The following is a 15,503-nucleotide window of genomic DNA, read 5'->3' on the forward strand; positions in this document are numbered from 1 at the left end:
TTGTGAGTTTGCACGCTTGCGTGCGTTAGTTACCACAAAGGAATCGAAGGGAATCTGACCTTTAATGTAAATTGGGCCATTGGGAGCTGCCTTTCATTTTTTTAATCCACCCTAGGATTGGGAACTCTGGTTCCGACTAGGTCCTTAAAAACTTCTGCGGCATGTTTTAGCAAGCCTTTTAACACTGGCAGGGTGCTTGTTGATTTTTGCAAGGGTGCGAAGGTTTCTAGCAAAAAAATCTTCATCTAAGGGGTCGGAATGTAAGGGGACCCCGTGGTATTGGGCAGCCCTGTTGATAAGTTGCGCGAACCCAGTGTTATCATCTGGTGGTGACGGGTAGAGATCCAGATTATTATGTGGGTCGGGACCTGTATTGTAGTCACCCCATGTGTCTACGTCTTGTGGGATGTTATGTGAATGATCATCCCCAAGTGGGTCTATTTCTCTACCTGTGTCATCCTCACTATCTGATGGTTGAGGTGAAAATATAGGTTGTGGGGAGTGTGGTGGAGAAATCAATAGATGTGGATTAACTGGAGGGGGAGAAGGAGGTGGGGACGTGTTAGTGCCCAAGTCCTGTCGTTTGAGAGGTATAACAGGTTCTTCTGCAGTGTCCAGTTTCCTCTTTTTTGGAGGCTCGGTGACTAGTTTGCCCGTGTTTGGGTCAATAAACAAAGTTTTTTGCTTTGGATCTGCCAAATCAGGTGTGGGCAAAATGTCTTTGTTCGGTGTCGAAGATTTTGGATCCGAACCTTCATTCGAGGGAGTTTGTGAGGCTTTCCGTGGGGTCTTAAGACTAGGTTTTTGCGGCGCCGACGATTATTTTCAGCTCAGACGATTTTTTTGGGTCAAGTCTTTTTCGGCTCCGAAGATTTCTTCGGTTCCGAGTATTTGTCCTTGCTATGCTTCGATACCAAGGGCTCTGGCGTCGAGGCTGTCTTCGGCGTGGACAGGTGTTTGACTTGTTGCTTCGGTGCAGAGGATGACTTTCCAGCATCGGAATGGGGTTGGCTCGAGCCGGAAGGCTTATGTTTAGGTTTCGTGGCCGGGCCAGAGGGCGGAGCGTCTGAAACATATTGCTGGTGTCGACCCAAGCCGGAGGGCAAGGGTGTTACCGGAGCCTTCGGTTTATTTTTTGGGAGGGGGGGTTTCGGTACTTATGGACCGTTGAGCCGGGGTGACTGTCTCTTGTTCGGTGTCGGAGTCGTCGGCCTCGGAGACATGTTCTTCATCACCTGATTGTTCTGGTTGGATATCGGAGTCTGTTTCGAAGATGTCCGGAATCGAACAGGTTCCGCAAGACATTTTGTGATGTCGATCCCAACGATCACGGATGGTTTTCTTCGACCTGAACGATTCACAGGGTTGGCAGTTTTTATCTTTGTGCTCCGGGGAGAGGCAGAGATTGCACACCTCATGGAAGTCTGTGTGTGGGAACTTAGCACCACACCCGGGGCATTTTTTGAAAGGAGTCCTTTCCATTGACTGCATAGGCGCGGAGAGGCCCATCGGCCCGCGTCGAAGATCGAGCAGTTAATTCTAAGATGTGTGTCGAAAAGGGAAACGCGATCGAGACAATACCATTGAGTGGAGAGGGATTGCGCGTCAAAGTGGGATTCAAAACAGATATCGACCCTGAGCGCAGCAATTCACATCCGAACCAGATAAAAAAAAACAATCTGAGGATGGGGTCAATGCCCATGTGCACTATCGTCCTAGGGAGGAGTCACCTACCTCGTGACTACAAAGACTTCTTCCGAAAGCAAAACAAAGTGCAAACATCTGAGCTCAAAACACTAGAGGGCGATCTATGCAAAAGTGTACAATCTGCACCTCATATGCCTCGAAAAAAACAGCTTTTTTTTGGCAAGTTTGAACCCTTGTAAGCATAGCCAGAGTGTGAGCCTTTAGCAATGTTAGAAACGAAAAAGAAGACTTGGGAATAACTTGTTCCCTAGAAGTGTTGTGCGCTGTGCTGTATGGAAGAGGCACGGTTGAGCGTTTCCAACGTAGTACTAAACTATGAAAGTAGGTTTCAAACATTTTTAAAAACTAACAGAAAGTGTGTAAACAGCACATTGCCATAAGTGCAGCATGGTAGACATGTTGGAATTTTCCAACCTTGTAATAAAAATGCAGCTGTGCTGCATTATTTCAAGTTTTTTTGCTAGTACGTGGAGCAATTCACCCGTTCGCTTGCTCATATATTATATATAAAAGAGCAAAATCCCCCCCCCCCCCCCCCCAAAGACCTGGAGACTATTCTGCCAGAGATAAATGTACTTGGGCTGGTGCATGAGGAAGAAAGTGAGCAGCGTCATACAAGCTGCTTTGCTCAAAGATTTCCCACTCATTCAACATTCCTTGGTACCACCTCTCTTCAGAGTTTCTGGTGGGCTTCCTTTCTTGCATTTGTCTGCTGCTGTAGTTTCTCAGACGTCTTCAGTGCACCTCCGATCTCCATGGCAGAAAAAATAATCAGAGCTTGCACACACACACAAAGGGGGTTGTAGCCTGACCAGGAGGATCAGGTTTCACAACTACCAACCAGAGAGAACAAAAAGCAAAAGCATTTTCCGACTCCAACCACTAAATGGCTGGATATGCACAGTATGTGAATCTAGAAGATGTCTATGCTGCAAAACCTACACCCCCAACCCCAAAGCTTGGCCCCCTGCAACCGACCCATTTACCTGCAAGCAGTGTGGCTCGAGGCATCCCTTGTCTCCATTGGAAAACATTTGGCCAAACTTTGATTTTGACCTCTGCACCTGTCCATCACGGAGCCGCTGGTGGTGCAGGTTTGGTACTCACCTGACAGCTGACCTTTGGCCCTGATTACAGGGATTGTAAGTGCAGAACTTAACTGTTAAACCGCAATGTTGTTTTCCCCATAGGATGACACTGAACTGTGTTGAAAAATTTCTATAAGTGTCGTGTTGACAAATTTATAGAAAAGTGTCGATTTTTCAAAGAGAAAAGTATTAATTAAAAATGTACTTACCTTATTACGAGTACCTTGGTCTTAAAATACAATACAAAGTATTATTTTCTAAAATTGGTCTGGATCTCCTTCTCGAGTCGTGTCTCAATTATTGATCACTGTAATAAATGTGCTTCACTCCTCAGTGTTAGGCCTAAGGCTGCTCGCCCACACTACCACTAATAGAGCACTTTGGGTTTTACATGATCCCTTTACACTTCTGGGGAACCTCTGGGCTCTGTGTACGGTATTACCACCTAGTGGCTATACCATATACGCAGCCAGCTTCCTACAAGGGTCAAGGTCCAAAGAACCACCAGCAGTTCGGGTTTACCTGCCCTGGAATGTCTGGGTGCAAAGGTGCTGGGTGGGTTAGTAGCATTGTGCAGTGCACCGTAGGCAAAGAGCGGGCCACCTAGAAACAGGCTGCACAGGGTGAAAAACTCCAGGAACTTATAACAGGGAGCTGAATTCGTGAGGGTCCTGGGAGCAGGGGGCACAGCCGGTTGTCGCGGGCAGATGTCTGGAGCTCATGTGCAGAGGTTTTTTTTTTAGTTGGCTAGGCCAGTGCGTCAAAGGCACTCGTGGTTCCCCATTGGACCTGTAAAGGGGGAAAACTGGACAGCTGGACCCCTCTGTGCTGGCCTCTGTAGTGCAGACGTCCTTTGTCAGCTGGTATGTGTTTGCGGTCTTGGAATCTGCACTGGACTTCAAACAAGCTTTGGTTGCTGCAAGGGGTCAGGACCCCGGGTACTAGAGAGGGCGGCTCCTGGGGGTCCTGGCTTATTCAGACAGGTCTGCCCTCTGGGAGCACGGTGACCTTCTCCTGAGCGGCTGCTGTGTCGGTGGTCCCGGTGGTCAGCAGAACGGTGAACCGGACTTTGCAGTCTGGTGCTTGCAGGGAAGTGGCTCCTCCACTTCGGGGGAGATGCTGATGACTTGGCGAATACCTGGTGGCCCAGGAACAGGAAGGCAGGTTTTGGCGTTAAAGTCAACCTGTAGTTCGCAGTTCTCGCTTCTTTGGCTTTTCTTGGTCCTTTTGTCAGGTGAATCAGAGTTCCTGGTGTCAGGGAGCACCCGATTACTGAATTTAGGGGTGTTAAGGGGATTGAAGGGAAGTAGCCAATGGGCTACTTATACTTGGGTTCACTATACCCCCTATATGACCCCTTCCTGTGGGGGAGTGGGCATAACCCTGACCCAGAGTTCCAAATTCTACATTCACCAAGATGGTGTAATTTTCCTAAAGGAGGCACATCAGGCAGCTCACATTAAGGGCACCACTGGCCTGATAGTGAACCATGCCTCCTTGTATAGCTAATTTCCCACCTGTACTAGTGCCAAATGGGCCTCAGGGTAGGGGTGGCATCTCTCAGGTCTGGGGAAAGCCAGAGTCGCATGTCAAAGGTGGCATAGGCTTCGAAGCCTCTGGCCTTGGTATGCATTGACTAGCCATCCTGGTGGAGGTGGAAACACCAACTGCCAGAACATGCATGGTTTCTGACCTCAGAGCGCTGGCTCTCACCTCCAGGGGGTCAGAAACTCGACTGAGGTGGCAGGCTGGACGATACCAGTCAGACAGCAGATTTTCAGGGGACACCTCTAAGGTGCCCTCTGCACTCATGTATTTAAAAAAATCAGTGTGGGTTTATTGATACAAGGGGATTGATAGCAAACACCGTAGATTACAGTGAAGCCGCCATGTAGCTGGGTAACTCGTTTATACCAGTGTTGAGCAAATGTACTTAAAATGGATTTCCTGTTCACTTGGGACATCTAACAAGTGACTTAGGCATCACAGGGGCATTTATGTGCTCATGCATATATGTCCACACGTAGTATAGAGGATCCTGCCTTAGGGCTGCAGGATCTGCTGCAGGAGTGGCTTACCTATACTGCATGCATTGTCTGTAGGCATGGCACACAAGGTTGTGGGCCATGTCATGTTTTCACTTTCAGCAGCACCATTTCACGCGGCCTGCAATGGCAGTCAGCATGACTTTGGGATGGGTCCTGGAGAGTGGCACAAAACATGCTGCAGCCCTTAGAGACGCACTTTAGTATTCATGCCCTAGGTATCAGTGGCACCATTTACTAGGGACATAGAAGTGCTAAAGGTCTTGCCAATTGGGGAACAATTGAGCTGTTACCTTTGTTTTAGAGAAAGAGCACTGGCATTGGCCACCTAGTTAGCAGGAACCCAGGAAACGTTAATCAAAATTTCACGCAATACCAGGCAAAAAGTAGGGGGCAACCATGTCAAAAAGGGGCACTTTCCCACATGCAGCAACAATGTTTCCTTAATAGAGTCATAACTGGGGCCCAGGCACTAAAAATAAACGTTTTACAGATCTGAAGACTACATCTGCCTGCCAGCAAAGCATCATAGGATGCGACAATAAAGTAACGGACATCAGTGCACCAGGACAACTTTGTGACATGTCCAGGGGCGTTTTAGAGCAGAGATGAAGATAAGGTGCAAACTATCGTTGTACGAGAGCTGATGCACAATTTTTGGATCCAGTCAGGTGCCCTGGTAGATTCAAGAGGTAAGCAACGTGTAGGCAAAAGTATCCATCAGAAACATACATATCTAGAACACCCGAACAATATAATAATGCACTTTCCCTTTAATCACAGAGACAACCGAACATACAAATCGATAGATAACTAAAACACCTGTATCAATAACAATTAACTTACTTCTAGACCAGAAATTGCTTGGGGATACCACTTCTAGTAATCTAGTAATACTGAATAATATACAACTAACACTTACAAATAACATTAAAAAGTAGGCTTAGGCTCCAAGGAGTAGATTGCTACCTATCAGCAAAGTGCTTCAATTCTTGTCAGGGAAAGTAAGCTTTACATAAATCTAGACTGCTATCTTTCTATCCCTCATATCTTCCATAAAAAACTCATTGTGGAGCCTTCAGAATCATATCATCATGCTTGTGCTTCAATCTTAAAAAGATAAAACATCCCCCTCTCCACAAATTATTTAACAGAGATGAACGTGCTAATGTTTGCTGCTTTTGTCTTAGCAACGTCTCCTGGTGGGTACGTTGCCAAGGCCTCCTATAATAAATTCAAACAACCTCCAATCACCCCTTCGTAGTTTAAGTGCTTTCCATTGAAAGCAGAGTCCAAGTCAAAGTTTAATGCTCATTTCACAAGATAAACTCTTTATGATGAAATGCTATTCATAGACCAAACAAATTATAAAATACGGCTTGCATGCTAAGACGCTTGATTTAGATAGTCCATTTAAACGCAATGCAAATTTAAAACGTTCAATAAAAAGAAAGGAGAATGCTACTTACCAGTATGCATCTGTTCTTGGCATGTAGAGCTGCAGATCTATACACTGTGCATAGCTCGCCATCTGGTGTTGGGCCCGGATGTTTGCAGTTTGTTTTTCCTCTTGGAAAGTCTTTGGAAGTCACGAGTTCGGTGACTCCTCCTCTGGTTCGTATTGCGCATGGGCTTCGGCTCCACTCTCAGATTGTTTTTCGCCAGCAGGGAAAGATGGAGCGAAGTAGTAACAGTAAAGAAACCCATGTGTATTGTATCTAAATAAGATAAGACTGGAATGGATACAGGTAGCCGGGGTGGCGGGTGGGCGTGTATAGATCTGCAGCTCCACATGCCAAGAACAGATGCATACTGGTAAGTAGCATATTCCATTCGAGGCATATGAGCTGCAGATTATACACTGTGCATAGATTATATAGCAGTACCCAACCCTAGCGGCGACCACCGGCATCCGTTGCAGTTGTTTGAAACATTGTCTTTAGTACAGCTTGGCCTACACTAGCTTGTTGCTTGGTTTGCACATCTACACAGTAATGTTTTGTGGAGGTGTGCGGTGTTGACCATGTCGCTGCTTTGCAGATGTCATCTAGTGGTATGTTCCCTAGGAAAGCCATAGAGGCCCCTATCTTCTTTGTAGAGTGGGCTTTAGGGGGAACAGATAGCATTCGTTTTGCTTTGTGGTAGCAAATCTGTATGCATTTTACAATCCACCTAGCTATCCCTGATTTAGAAATAGGGTTGCCTTTGTGTGGTGGGGAGAAGGAGATAAATAGCTGTTTGGTTTTCCTGAAAGGTTGTGTCCTTTGGCTCTAGTAAAGTAAAGCCCTTTTAACATCCAGTGTGTGTAAAGCCCTTTCCACAACTGTTTGGGGATGCGAGAAAAAGACTGGTAATTCTACCGACTGGTTTAGATGTAATGGAGAAATGACTTTGGGTAGAAATTTGGGGTTGGTGCGGAGTACAACCTTCTTCTGATGCATCTGGAGAAAAGGTTCCTGTATAGTGAGTGCTTGTATTTCACTAACCCTTCTGAGGGAAGTGATGGCCACCAGAAAAGCTGTTTTCCATGTGAGAAATTGCAGCTCGCATTTATGTAATGGTTCGAAAGGGGGTCCCATTAACCGTGTGAGGACTATATTCAAGTTCCAGACAGGTGAGGGTGGTACTCTGGGTGGAATTACTCTTTTGAGGCCTTCCATAAAGGCTTTGATGGTAGGCACTTTGAAAAGTGAGAGGTGCTGCCTGTTCTGTAAATAAGCAGCAATTGCAGCGAGGTGTAACCGAATGGAAGTATATGCTAGGGTACACCTTTGTAAATGGAGTAAATAACATAGAATGTGCTGTATGGATACATTTAAAGGATTGATTGTGTTGTTGTGGCAGTAAACAACAAATATTTTCCACTTTGCTGCATAGCACGTTCTAGTAGTAGGGCGTCTACCTTCCCTGATGATGTTCATGCAATCAGGGGGAAGGTTAAGGTATCCGAATTCTAGGACCTCGGGAGCCAGATCGCAAGGTTGAGCTGAGCTGGGTCCGGGTGCCAGATCTCTCCATGGTTCTGGGTTAGGAGGCATGGTGAGATGTGTAGCTTTTGGTGTGGTACTACTGAGAGTTCCAGCAGTGTGGTGTACCACGGTTGTCTGGCCCATGTTGGAGCTACTAGGATCAGAGTTAGGGAATGCTGTTGTAGCTTTTGCAACACTAATGGAATTAGTGGGAGAGGTGAAAAAGCGTATGCAAATTTGTTTGACCAGTTCATCCATATCGCATTGCCTTTGGACAATGGGTGTGGATACCTGGCGGCGAAGCTTGGGCATTTTTTGTTTTCGTGGGTGGCAAATAGGTCTATCTGTGGATGCCCCCACATCTGAAAGAACGGGTGAAGAACCTGCGGGTGAAGTTCCCACTCGTGGATCTGCTGTGTCTGCCTGCTGAGCAGATCTGCCACGGTGTTTTGGACTCCTGGGACGTGTTGGGCTAGGAGAAAAATAGTTTGTGGAATTGCCCATCTCCATATGCTCTGTGCTAACAGAGCTGTGGAGAGTGTGTGCCCCCCTGTTTTTGAATGTAGTACATGGCAGTCATGTTGTCTGTGCGAATGAGGACTGCCTTGCCTGAAATCTGCGTCTGGAAGGATTTTAGGGCGAGGAAGATCGCCAGTAACTCCAGATGGTTGATGTGGAGTAACTTCTGTTGCGGCGTCCATGTGCCTTGTGCTGTGAGATGTAACAGATGAGCTCCCCAGCCGGAGAGCGATGCATCTGCTGTTAGGATTATTTGTGGGACGAGGTCCAGGAACGGTCGACCTCTGGAAAGGTTTGTGGTGTTCCACCACTGCAGAGAGCGATGGGTGCGACCGTCTACCAACACCAGATCTGTCAGTTGTCCCTGGGCCTGGTTCCACTGGCGCGCTAAGCACTCTTGGAGTGGACGCATTTGGAGTCTTGCATGGGGCACTATAAAGATGCAAGAGGCCATCATCCCTATGAGCTGCATAAACACTCTTGCTGGGAGAGAGTGTTGACATAGGAATTTTTGACGCAGAGCCTGTATTTTTGCAATCCTGGCAGGATTGGGATAGGCTATGGCTTTTGAGGTGTCTATGGTGGCTCCGAGATATTGTTTTGTGTGTGATGGTACCAGGTGGGATTTTTGATGGTTCACCGTGAAAACTAGCTGGTGAAGTAGTTGGACCGTAGCAGCGGTATGTTGCACACATTGTTGGTAGGACGTGGCTTTTATCAGCCAATCGTCCAGATACGGGAAGACGTGAATGTGCTGTCTTCTGAGGTGTGCAGCCACTACTGCCAGGCACTTGGTGAAAACCCTTGGTGCTGTTACCCCGAACGGGAGCACCTTGAACTGGTAGTGTTGTCCGTCCACCACAAACCTGAGGAACTTTCTGTGAGACTGGTGTACTGGGATGTGAAAGTATGCGTCTTTCAAATGAGTGGTGAGAAAATCGTTCTGGGAGAGGAGTGGAAGAACCTGTTGAAGGGTTACCATGTGAAAATGGTCTGAATGTATGTAGGTGTTTAGAGGTCTGAGATCTAGGATAGGTCGTAAAGTCTCGTCCGTCTTTGGCATCAGAAAGTACAGGGAGTAGACCCCTAAATTTTGTTGATTTATGGGGACCTGCTCTATTGCTCCTTTTTGCAGGAGGGAGATCACCTCTTGTGTTAGTAGCGCAGTATGTTCTTGATACATAGGGCGGTGCCTGGGTGGAATGTTTGGGGGGGTAGATGTTAATTCTAGGCAATACCCTGACTAAATAATTTGTGTCACCCATCTGTCTGAGGTGATTGTCTCCCAGACGTGAAGGAAATGTTGTAGTCTGCCCCTGACCGGAGTGGAATGGTCTGGAGGGAGCGGGGGAAAGTCATTGGGCAGGAGGTGTGGCAGAGCGGGCGGTATTTGTCTTGCCTCTGCCCTTATTATTATTGCCTCTGTATCCGCCTCTTTGATAACCCTTTGTGAAGGTAGATTGAGGAGGGGATTTGTAGGACGTGGATGCACTATCCGAGGAGTAGCCTCTGCCCGTGCCCCAAAAGGAAGAGCGGCGAAAGGAGTGCCTGGGAGTATGTGACTGCAGGGCTCCCATGGATTTCGCCGTGTCTGTATCTTTTTTCATTTTTTCGAGGGCTTCGTCTACTTTGGGGCCAAATAGATGATCTTGGTCGAATGGGTGGTTTAATATAGAGGCTTGTACCTCCGGTTTAAACCCTGAAACTCTGAGCCATGCATGGCGACAGAGAAGGACACTGGTGTTTATGGCCCTGGAGGCTGTATCTGCTGCATCTAGGGCACAGCGTATCGAGGTATTAGTTATTGTTTTCCCCTCTTGAATCAGTTCATTAGCCCTAGTCTTGTACTTTTCAGGGAGATGGTGCATTATGGTCTCTAGCTCATCATAATGCGCCCTGTCGTATCGGGCCAACAGTGCTTGCGTATTGGCGATACGCCATATATTGGCAGCTTGTGAGGCAGTGCGCTTCCCTGACGCGTCTAGGAGCTTGGACTCTTTTTCAGGTGGGGGTGCTTCGCCTGACGCCTGAGAATTTGAGCGCTTCCTAGCTGTAGATACCACTAGGGAATCCAATGGTGCAGGGTCTTTAATGTAAGAAGGGTCTGTGGGGGCGGCCTTGTATTTCTTCTCTACATGAGGATTTAGGACCCTGGCCCTGACTGGGTCTTTAAAAACCTCAGGGGCATGTTTAATTACGCCCTTTAACATAGGTAGAATGGCAGTAGACCTATGTGCATCGTCAAAGGTGTCTAGGAGAAAATCCTCCTCCACTGGGTCAGTATGTAACTCCACCCCGTGGTAGTGTGCCGCCCGTTGTAACAAATGGTGAAAACCCAAGGAATCTTCAGGTGTGGATGGCCTAGATGGGTAAAGGTCATCCTGTGGGACATCTGGGATGTCCGGATTGTTATAATCATCCCATGGGTCTGGAGATCGAGTAGGGGTGGGGTCTTGTGGCACATCTGCTGGATCATAAGGGTCTCCCAAATCGTCTGGGACAGGAGACAAGGTGGGGGAACGATGAGGTGGTGGGGGGGGGGGGATGGTGGAGGTGGAGAGGGTGGAGGAGGTGGGGAAGGTACCCTGAAAGGAGAGGTAGCAATGTCCTTTCTCTTTGGAGGTGGAGGTGGAGCCGGCTTGTCCAAGTGTCTCTTTTTTGAAGACAATGTCAAGTGTCCAGTTTTTGGATCCTTGGTGAGTGTTTTTTGCAGAGGATCCGGTGTGAAAAGTTCCTGCGACACTGGTTGTTCGGTCGGCGCTGAAGGTTTCGGGGCTGACGGCTTTTTAGGCTTATCGAAGCCGTGCTTCTTTGGAACCTCCGATTTTTTGGTCGGTGCCGGAGGTGGTCTCGGCACAGGAGTGTCAGTGCCGAGGGCCTTGGGATGTTTGGTCGGCGCCGGAGGAGCAGGTTTCGACACAGAAGACTTTGGTGCCGGGTTCGGTGTGGAGGTGGAGGCCGATTTTTTCTTCGGTGCCGAAGGGTGTTTCTCGGCACCGGTGGTCGGCTGGCTCGAGCCCAAGCTGCCGGAAGGCTTAGTAGGCTTCTTTACCGGGCCCGAAGGTGGGGTGTGAGAAGCAGTGTCCTTGGCCTTGCCTAGGCCCGGAGGCGAAGGTGTGACCGAAGCCTTTTTCGGTATCGGCGTGGGAGGGGGAATTGTACTCACGACCCGCTGCGCCGGGGTGTGTCCTCCACATCTGAGTCGTCGGACTCGGAGGCGCTGACGAGGTAGTCGTCCTCCTGTGCGATGTCCTGCTGTCCCGGAGCTTCGACGTCGTCCCCGAAGATGTCGACTGGACCGGAGGTCGAGGAGTGCGCCATGTTGCGTCTAGCCCGTCGATCTCGAATAGTCTTTTTTGAGCGAAAAGACTTGCAGGCGGGACAGTCTCGGGCCTCGTGTTCTGGGGAGAGGCAGAGGTTGCATACCTCATGAAGATCGGTGTGGGGAAACTTGGACCCACATCGAGGGCACTTCTTGAAGGGAGTTCTTTCCATCAGCCGAGACCGGAGCCGGAATAGGCCCGAAGGCCGCCGTCGACGACCGGAATCGAAGAAGTGCCGAAGAGAAGATGAGTAAGATGATTTATTATCTGAAGAAGCTCGATGAACGAGGATTTGTGCGTCGATCGGTGAACTGGGAAGTTCGGAACCGGAGCGCAAAGTATTACATCCGAGCCCGATGGCGGAAAAAAACAATCTGAGGATGGAGCCGAAGCCCATGCGCAATACGAACCAGAGAAGGAGTCACCGAACTCGTGACTTCCAAAGACTTTCCAAGAGGAAAAACAAACTGCAAACATCCGGGCCCAACACCAGATGGCGAGCTATGCCCAGTGTATAATCTGCAGCTCATATGCCTCGAACATGTAGGAACATTATGGCATTTAATGTTTCAATTTTTTAAACATTTTTTATTAGCAGAACAAAAGACTTACTTGATTAATTCCACAGTTTCAGAATACATAGGGAACGGGGACTTGGATTCCTGAGAACTTTCTTCCAAAGCATTTCCACATTCAATGAATGAAACCACAGCATCCAAGTAGTAAACCGCTTTTTCAAACCGATCAGACTAAAGTGAAGGAACATTACCAGATAGAAAGTGAGAATATACAAAAATGACAAAAACCTGGAAATTAAACACATAAGGAGGGTTTTATTTAAAATAAATAGATGTTTTAACAAGCCAGCGTGTGGTGTGATAATCCCCAAAATGCTGTCCCACGCCACCATTACCCTAACAAAAATCAGTATGTCCCTCTGTCCAGTTTGTATAGAAAATAACCAAATGTAAACAGTCACAACTGAAGTTAAAATCATATTTAATATTTGTATATATATATATATATATATATTTAGAGAGAGAAAAATGTATTTTAGACTATCACAACATAATGGATATTTCCTGAAATACAAAATTAAGTAGTATTTAATTGTGTCAAGCAGATTAAATCGTATAATATAAGTGTTACCCGTAATGTTTTAGGTTAACAAGTCATGACAGCATAAGAAATAGTTTCCAAATCTAGGAATCTACAAGGAAACCTAAGTCAACTTGGAAAACATCACTGCCAAGTTAATGAAAATATGGCACATCGGGTCAAAGAGAAATTGCAATCAAACACAAGGAAAGGAATGACACTAATGATATGAGCCTAAATGTCGATGGCAGAATGTGCACAGCATTTGATCTACAGCTACACATGCTGCAAACTAACCATGATGAAAATGTATTGTAAAGATGAAAGAAAAAAAAAATGTATAGTGTCACAATATTTTGCGAGAAAACACTAAGTTTTTATCGCACTTCCTGGATGTCAGGTCAGTAACTGTGTTAACAGGCCTACTACACCATCAGGATGCTGCATACTTGAGGCTTTGGCTGAAGTACCTACTTCAAAACAGGACTGCTTTATTCACTACGGTCTTGTAACACAATTCTTGCGAGAAATTCGTTCTATTGTAGTACCCCCCCACCCCCAATCTTTTTGCCTGGCTTTTGATGCAACTTTGACTGTAGAGTAATGGGTCCCTGCTGTCAAGGTTTCCAGTACCGTAAAACAGTTCAACAAATGGCCCTTTAGGCCCCCTTTAAGTCCCTAGTAAATGGTACCTGGGCAACAAGGGCATTGGTTCTTAAGAGGGTCCCCTAAGGACCCCTCACCTAGGCCATGCAGACTGCCACTGCAGCATGCATGGCCTGGTGCAAACAAAACAACAAAGTCGACATGGCATACTGCCTGTGCACCATAACTAGCACTGCCTTAGGTATAGGTAAGTCACCCCTCTAGCAAGACTAACATCCATAAGGCAGGGTGCACTATACCACAGGTGTGGGCATATCTGCATGAGCAGATATACCCCTACGATATCTAAGTTCACTCTTAGATATTATAGTGCCAGGGAAGCCATAGGGCTTACATAGGCTGGAAACTCGACAACTCTAGTTCCCCAGCACCACAATGGCTTCTCTGAACCCAGGAGTGTTTTGTACCAAACTACTCCTCTCAATAAACCCGCACTGATGCCAGTGTGGGATTTATTGAAACGTGCACTCTGAGGGCACCTCAGAGGTGCCCCCTGAAAACCTTCTAACCCTGGTATAGCCACAGACTGACTGATTGCAGCCTGCCACCTGGCCTGTTTCTGGACCCCTGGATCGAGAACCTCTGCCCTCTAGGACCAAAAAAGTCGATGGGAAAATCTAGGAAAAATAGGAGGTGTGCCCACCTCTGCCAATTCCTTCGGGTGTAGGGAAGCACATCTTTCAGTCCCGGCCATCTTGAAGATGGGGGGACCCTCTAATCAGGGCTAGGACTATGCCATAGGAGGGTGGCATAAATGACTGTGTAGACACCCCAGGTAAGGTGACCATTGATGCTACCAGTCAGTCCCTTACAATTCCCCTATATCTAGTATTTTGGTGTCCTCCCCAGACCCTGAAACTAGCTACTGTTGACCTGAGAAGGAGGACAAAGAAGAAGCCGTTCAGAGAAGCCTGAAGACACCTACTGACTTGGCCCCTGCCATACTGGTCTGTCTCAGACTTCAAAGACCCTGTAAAAGGGGACAACGACTGTCCTGTAGCCATCGACTTCCAGAACCCGAGGCAGACTGCCTGTCCTTCGACAAAGACCAGAGACTTCAGAGGACAGTGGATCTGTCCCCAAGAAACCTACACAAAGGACTCTAGTGCCCTCCAGAACCGCAAGTCCTGCCATTTTGCACCAGACGCCTCTAGTTCATGTCCAGGTGGCCCACCGATCCAGAACAAGTTCCCCAGCAATTCTGACCTCAAGGCCAGCATTGGCCGACCCCTCCTGGACTCCAGGCCGCCGCCTGCAGACTGAATCCAGAGGCTCACCACGACCGGCTCTGAGGGAAGAATCCGACGTCCCAGAACACCTCTGCACCCGAGCCTTGGTGAGCTGAACTGATGGTGCTCCTATGACCTTCAACACCTCAACTTAACTCTGCTGTCACTGGTCTCCCTCCTGCAGCCTCCGGTGCGATGCCTGCAGCCTGTTTGTCCAACAGAGTTTCTTCATTAAATGCATTGGCACCTGACGCTGTATTTGCACACTGCACCCGCCCACCCCGGTGATGCTGGAGGTGTATGTTAGGTGCTGCCTTGTGCCCCACGTGCTGGCTCTAACCACCAAAGCTTAGCCCCTGCAACCGATCTACCTAGCTGCAAGCACCCCCAGTCTCCAATGAAAGGCATTGGGCCCATCTCCGAATTTGAACTCTGCACCCGGCCACAACTGTACCGCTGGTGGTGCAGACTTTGAGCTTACCTGACCCCTGCCCTCTGCTGATCTGAAACCCCGAAGACTGGACCTGTAAGTTGGGTACCTACCCGTGAAAACGCACTGTTATTTTCCTCCATAGTTTAATACTGAACTGTTTGAAAACTGCACTGTCGACTTTTGAAAGACTAAAGTATTTTTCCTGAAAAACGTACTAACCATTATGCGAAGATTTTGGTCTTAAAATCAAACTAAAACAAAGCTTATTTTTATAAAATTGGTGTGGATCTCCTTTTTGAGTCGAGTGTCAGTTACTGGTCAATGTTTATGCAATAAATGTCCAGCACGCCACTGTGTTAGACCGAAGGCTGCACGCCCACACTAACAGAGCACTTTGGGTTTACATTCAGCCCTGTACACTTCTGG

The 15,503-nt window shown here is 47.7% G+C and overlaps 1 protein-coding gene across 2 annotated transcripts in view; it reads right to left on the reverse strand.

The window, feature by feature from the left end:
• Positions 1–15,503, reverse strand: part of AFF4 (ALF transcription elongation factor 4) — an 862,537-nt gene that overhangs the window by 120,440 nt on the left and 726,594 nt on the right. For both annotated transcript variants that reach the window (XM_085618067.1, XM_085618066.1), the window contains one exon: positions 12,264–12,400. In XM_085618067.1, the coding sequence (XP_085474193.1) occupies positions 12,264–12,400 (137 nt within the window). The remainder of the gene's footprint in view (positions 1–12,263; positions 12,401–15,503) is intronic.

Source organism: Triturus cristatus, chromosome 7, assembly GCF_964204655.1.
Source record: "Triturus cristatus chromosome 7, aTriCri1.1, whole genome shotgun sequence".
Classification (NCBI taxonomy): Eukaryota; Metazoa; Chordata; class Amphibia; order Caudata; family Salamandridae; genus Triturus; species Triturus cristatus.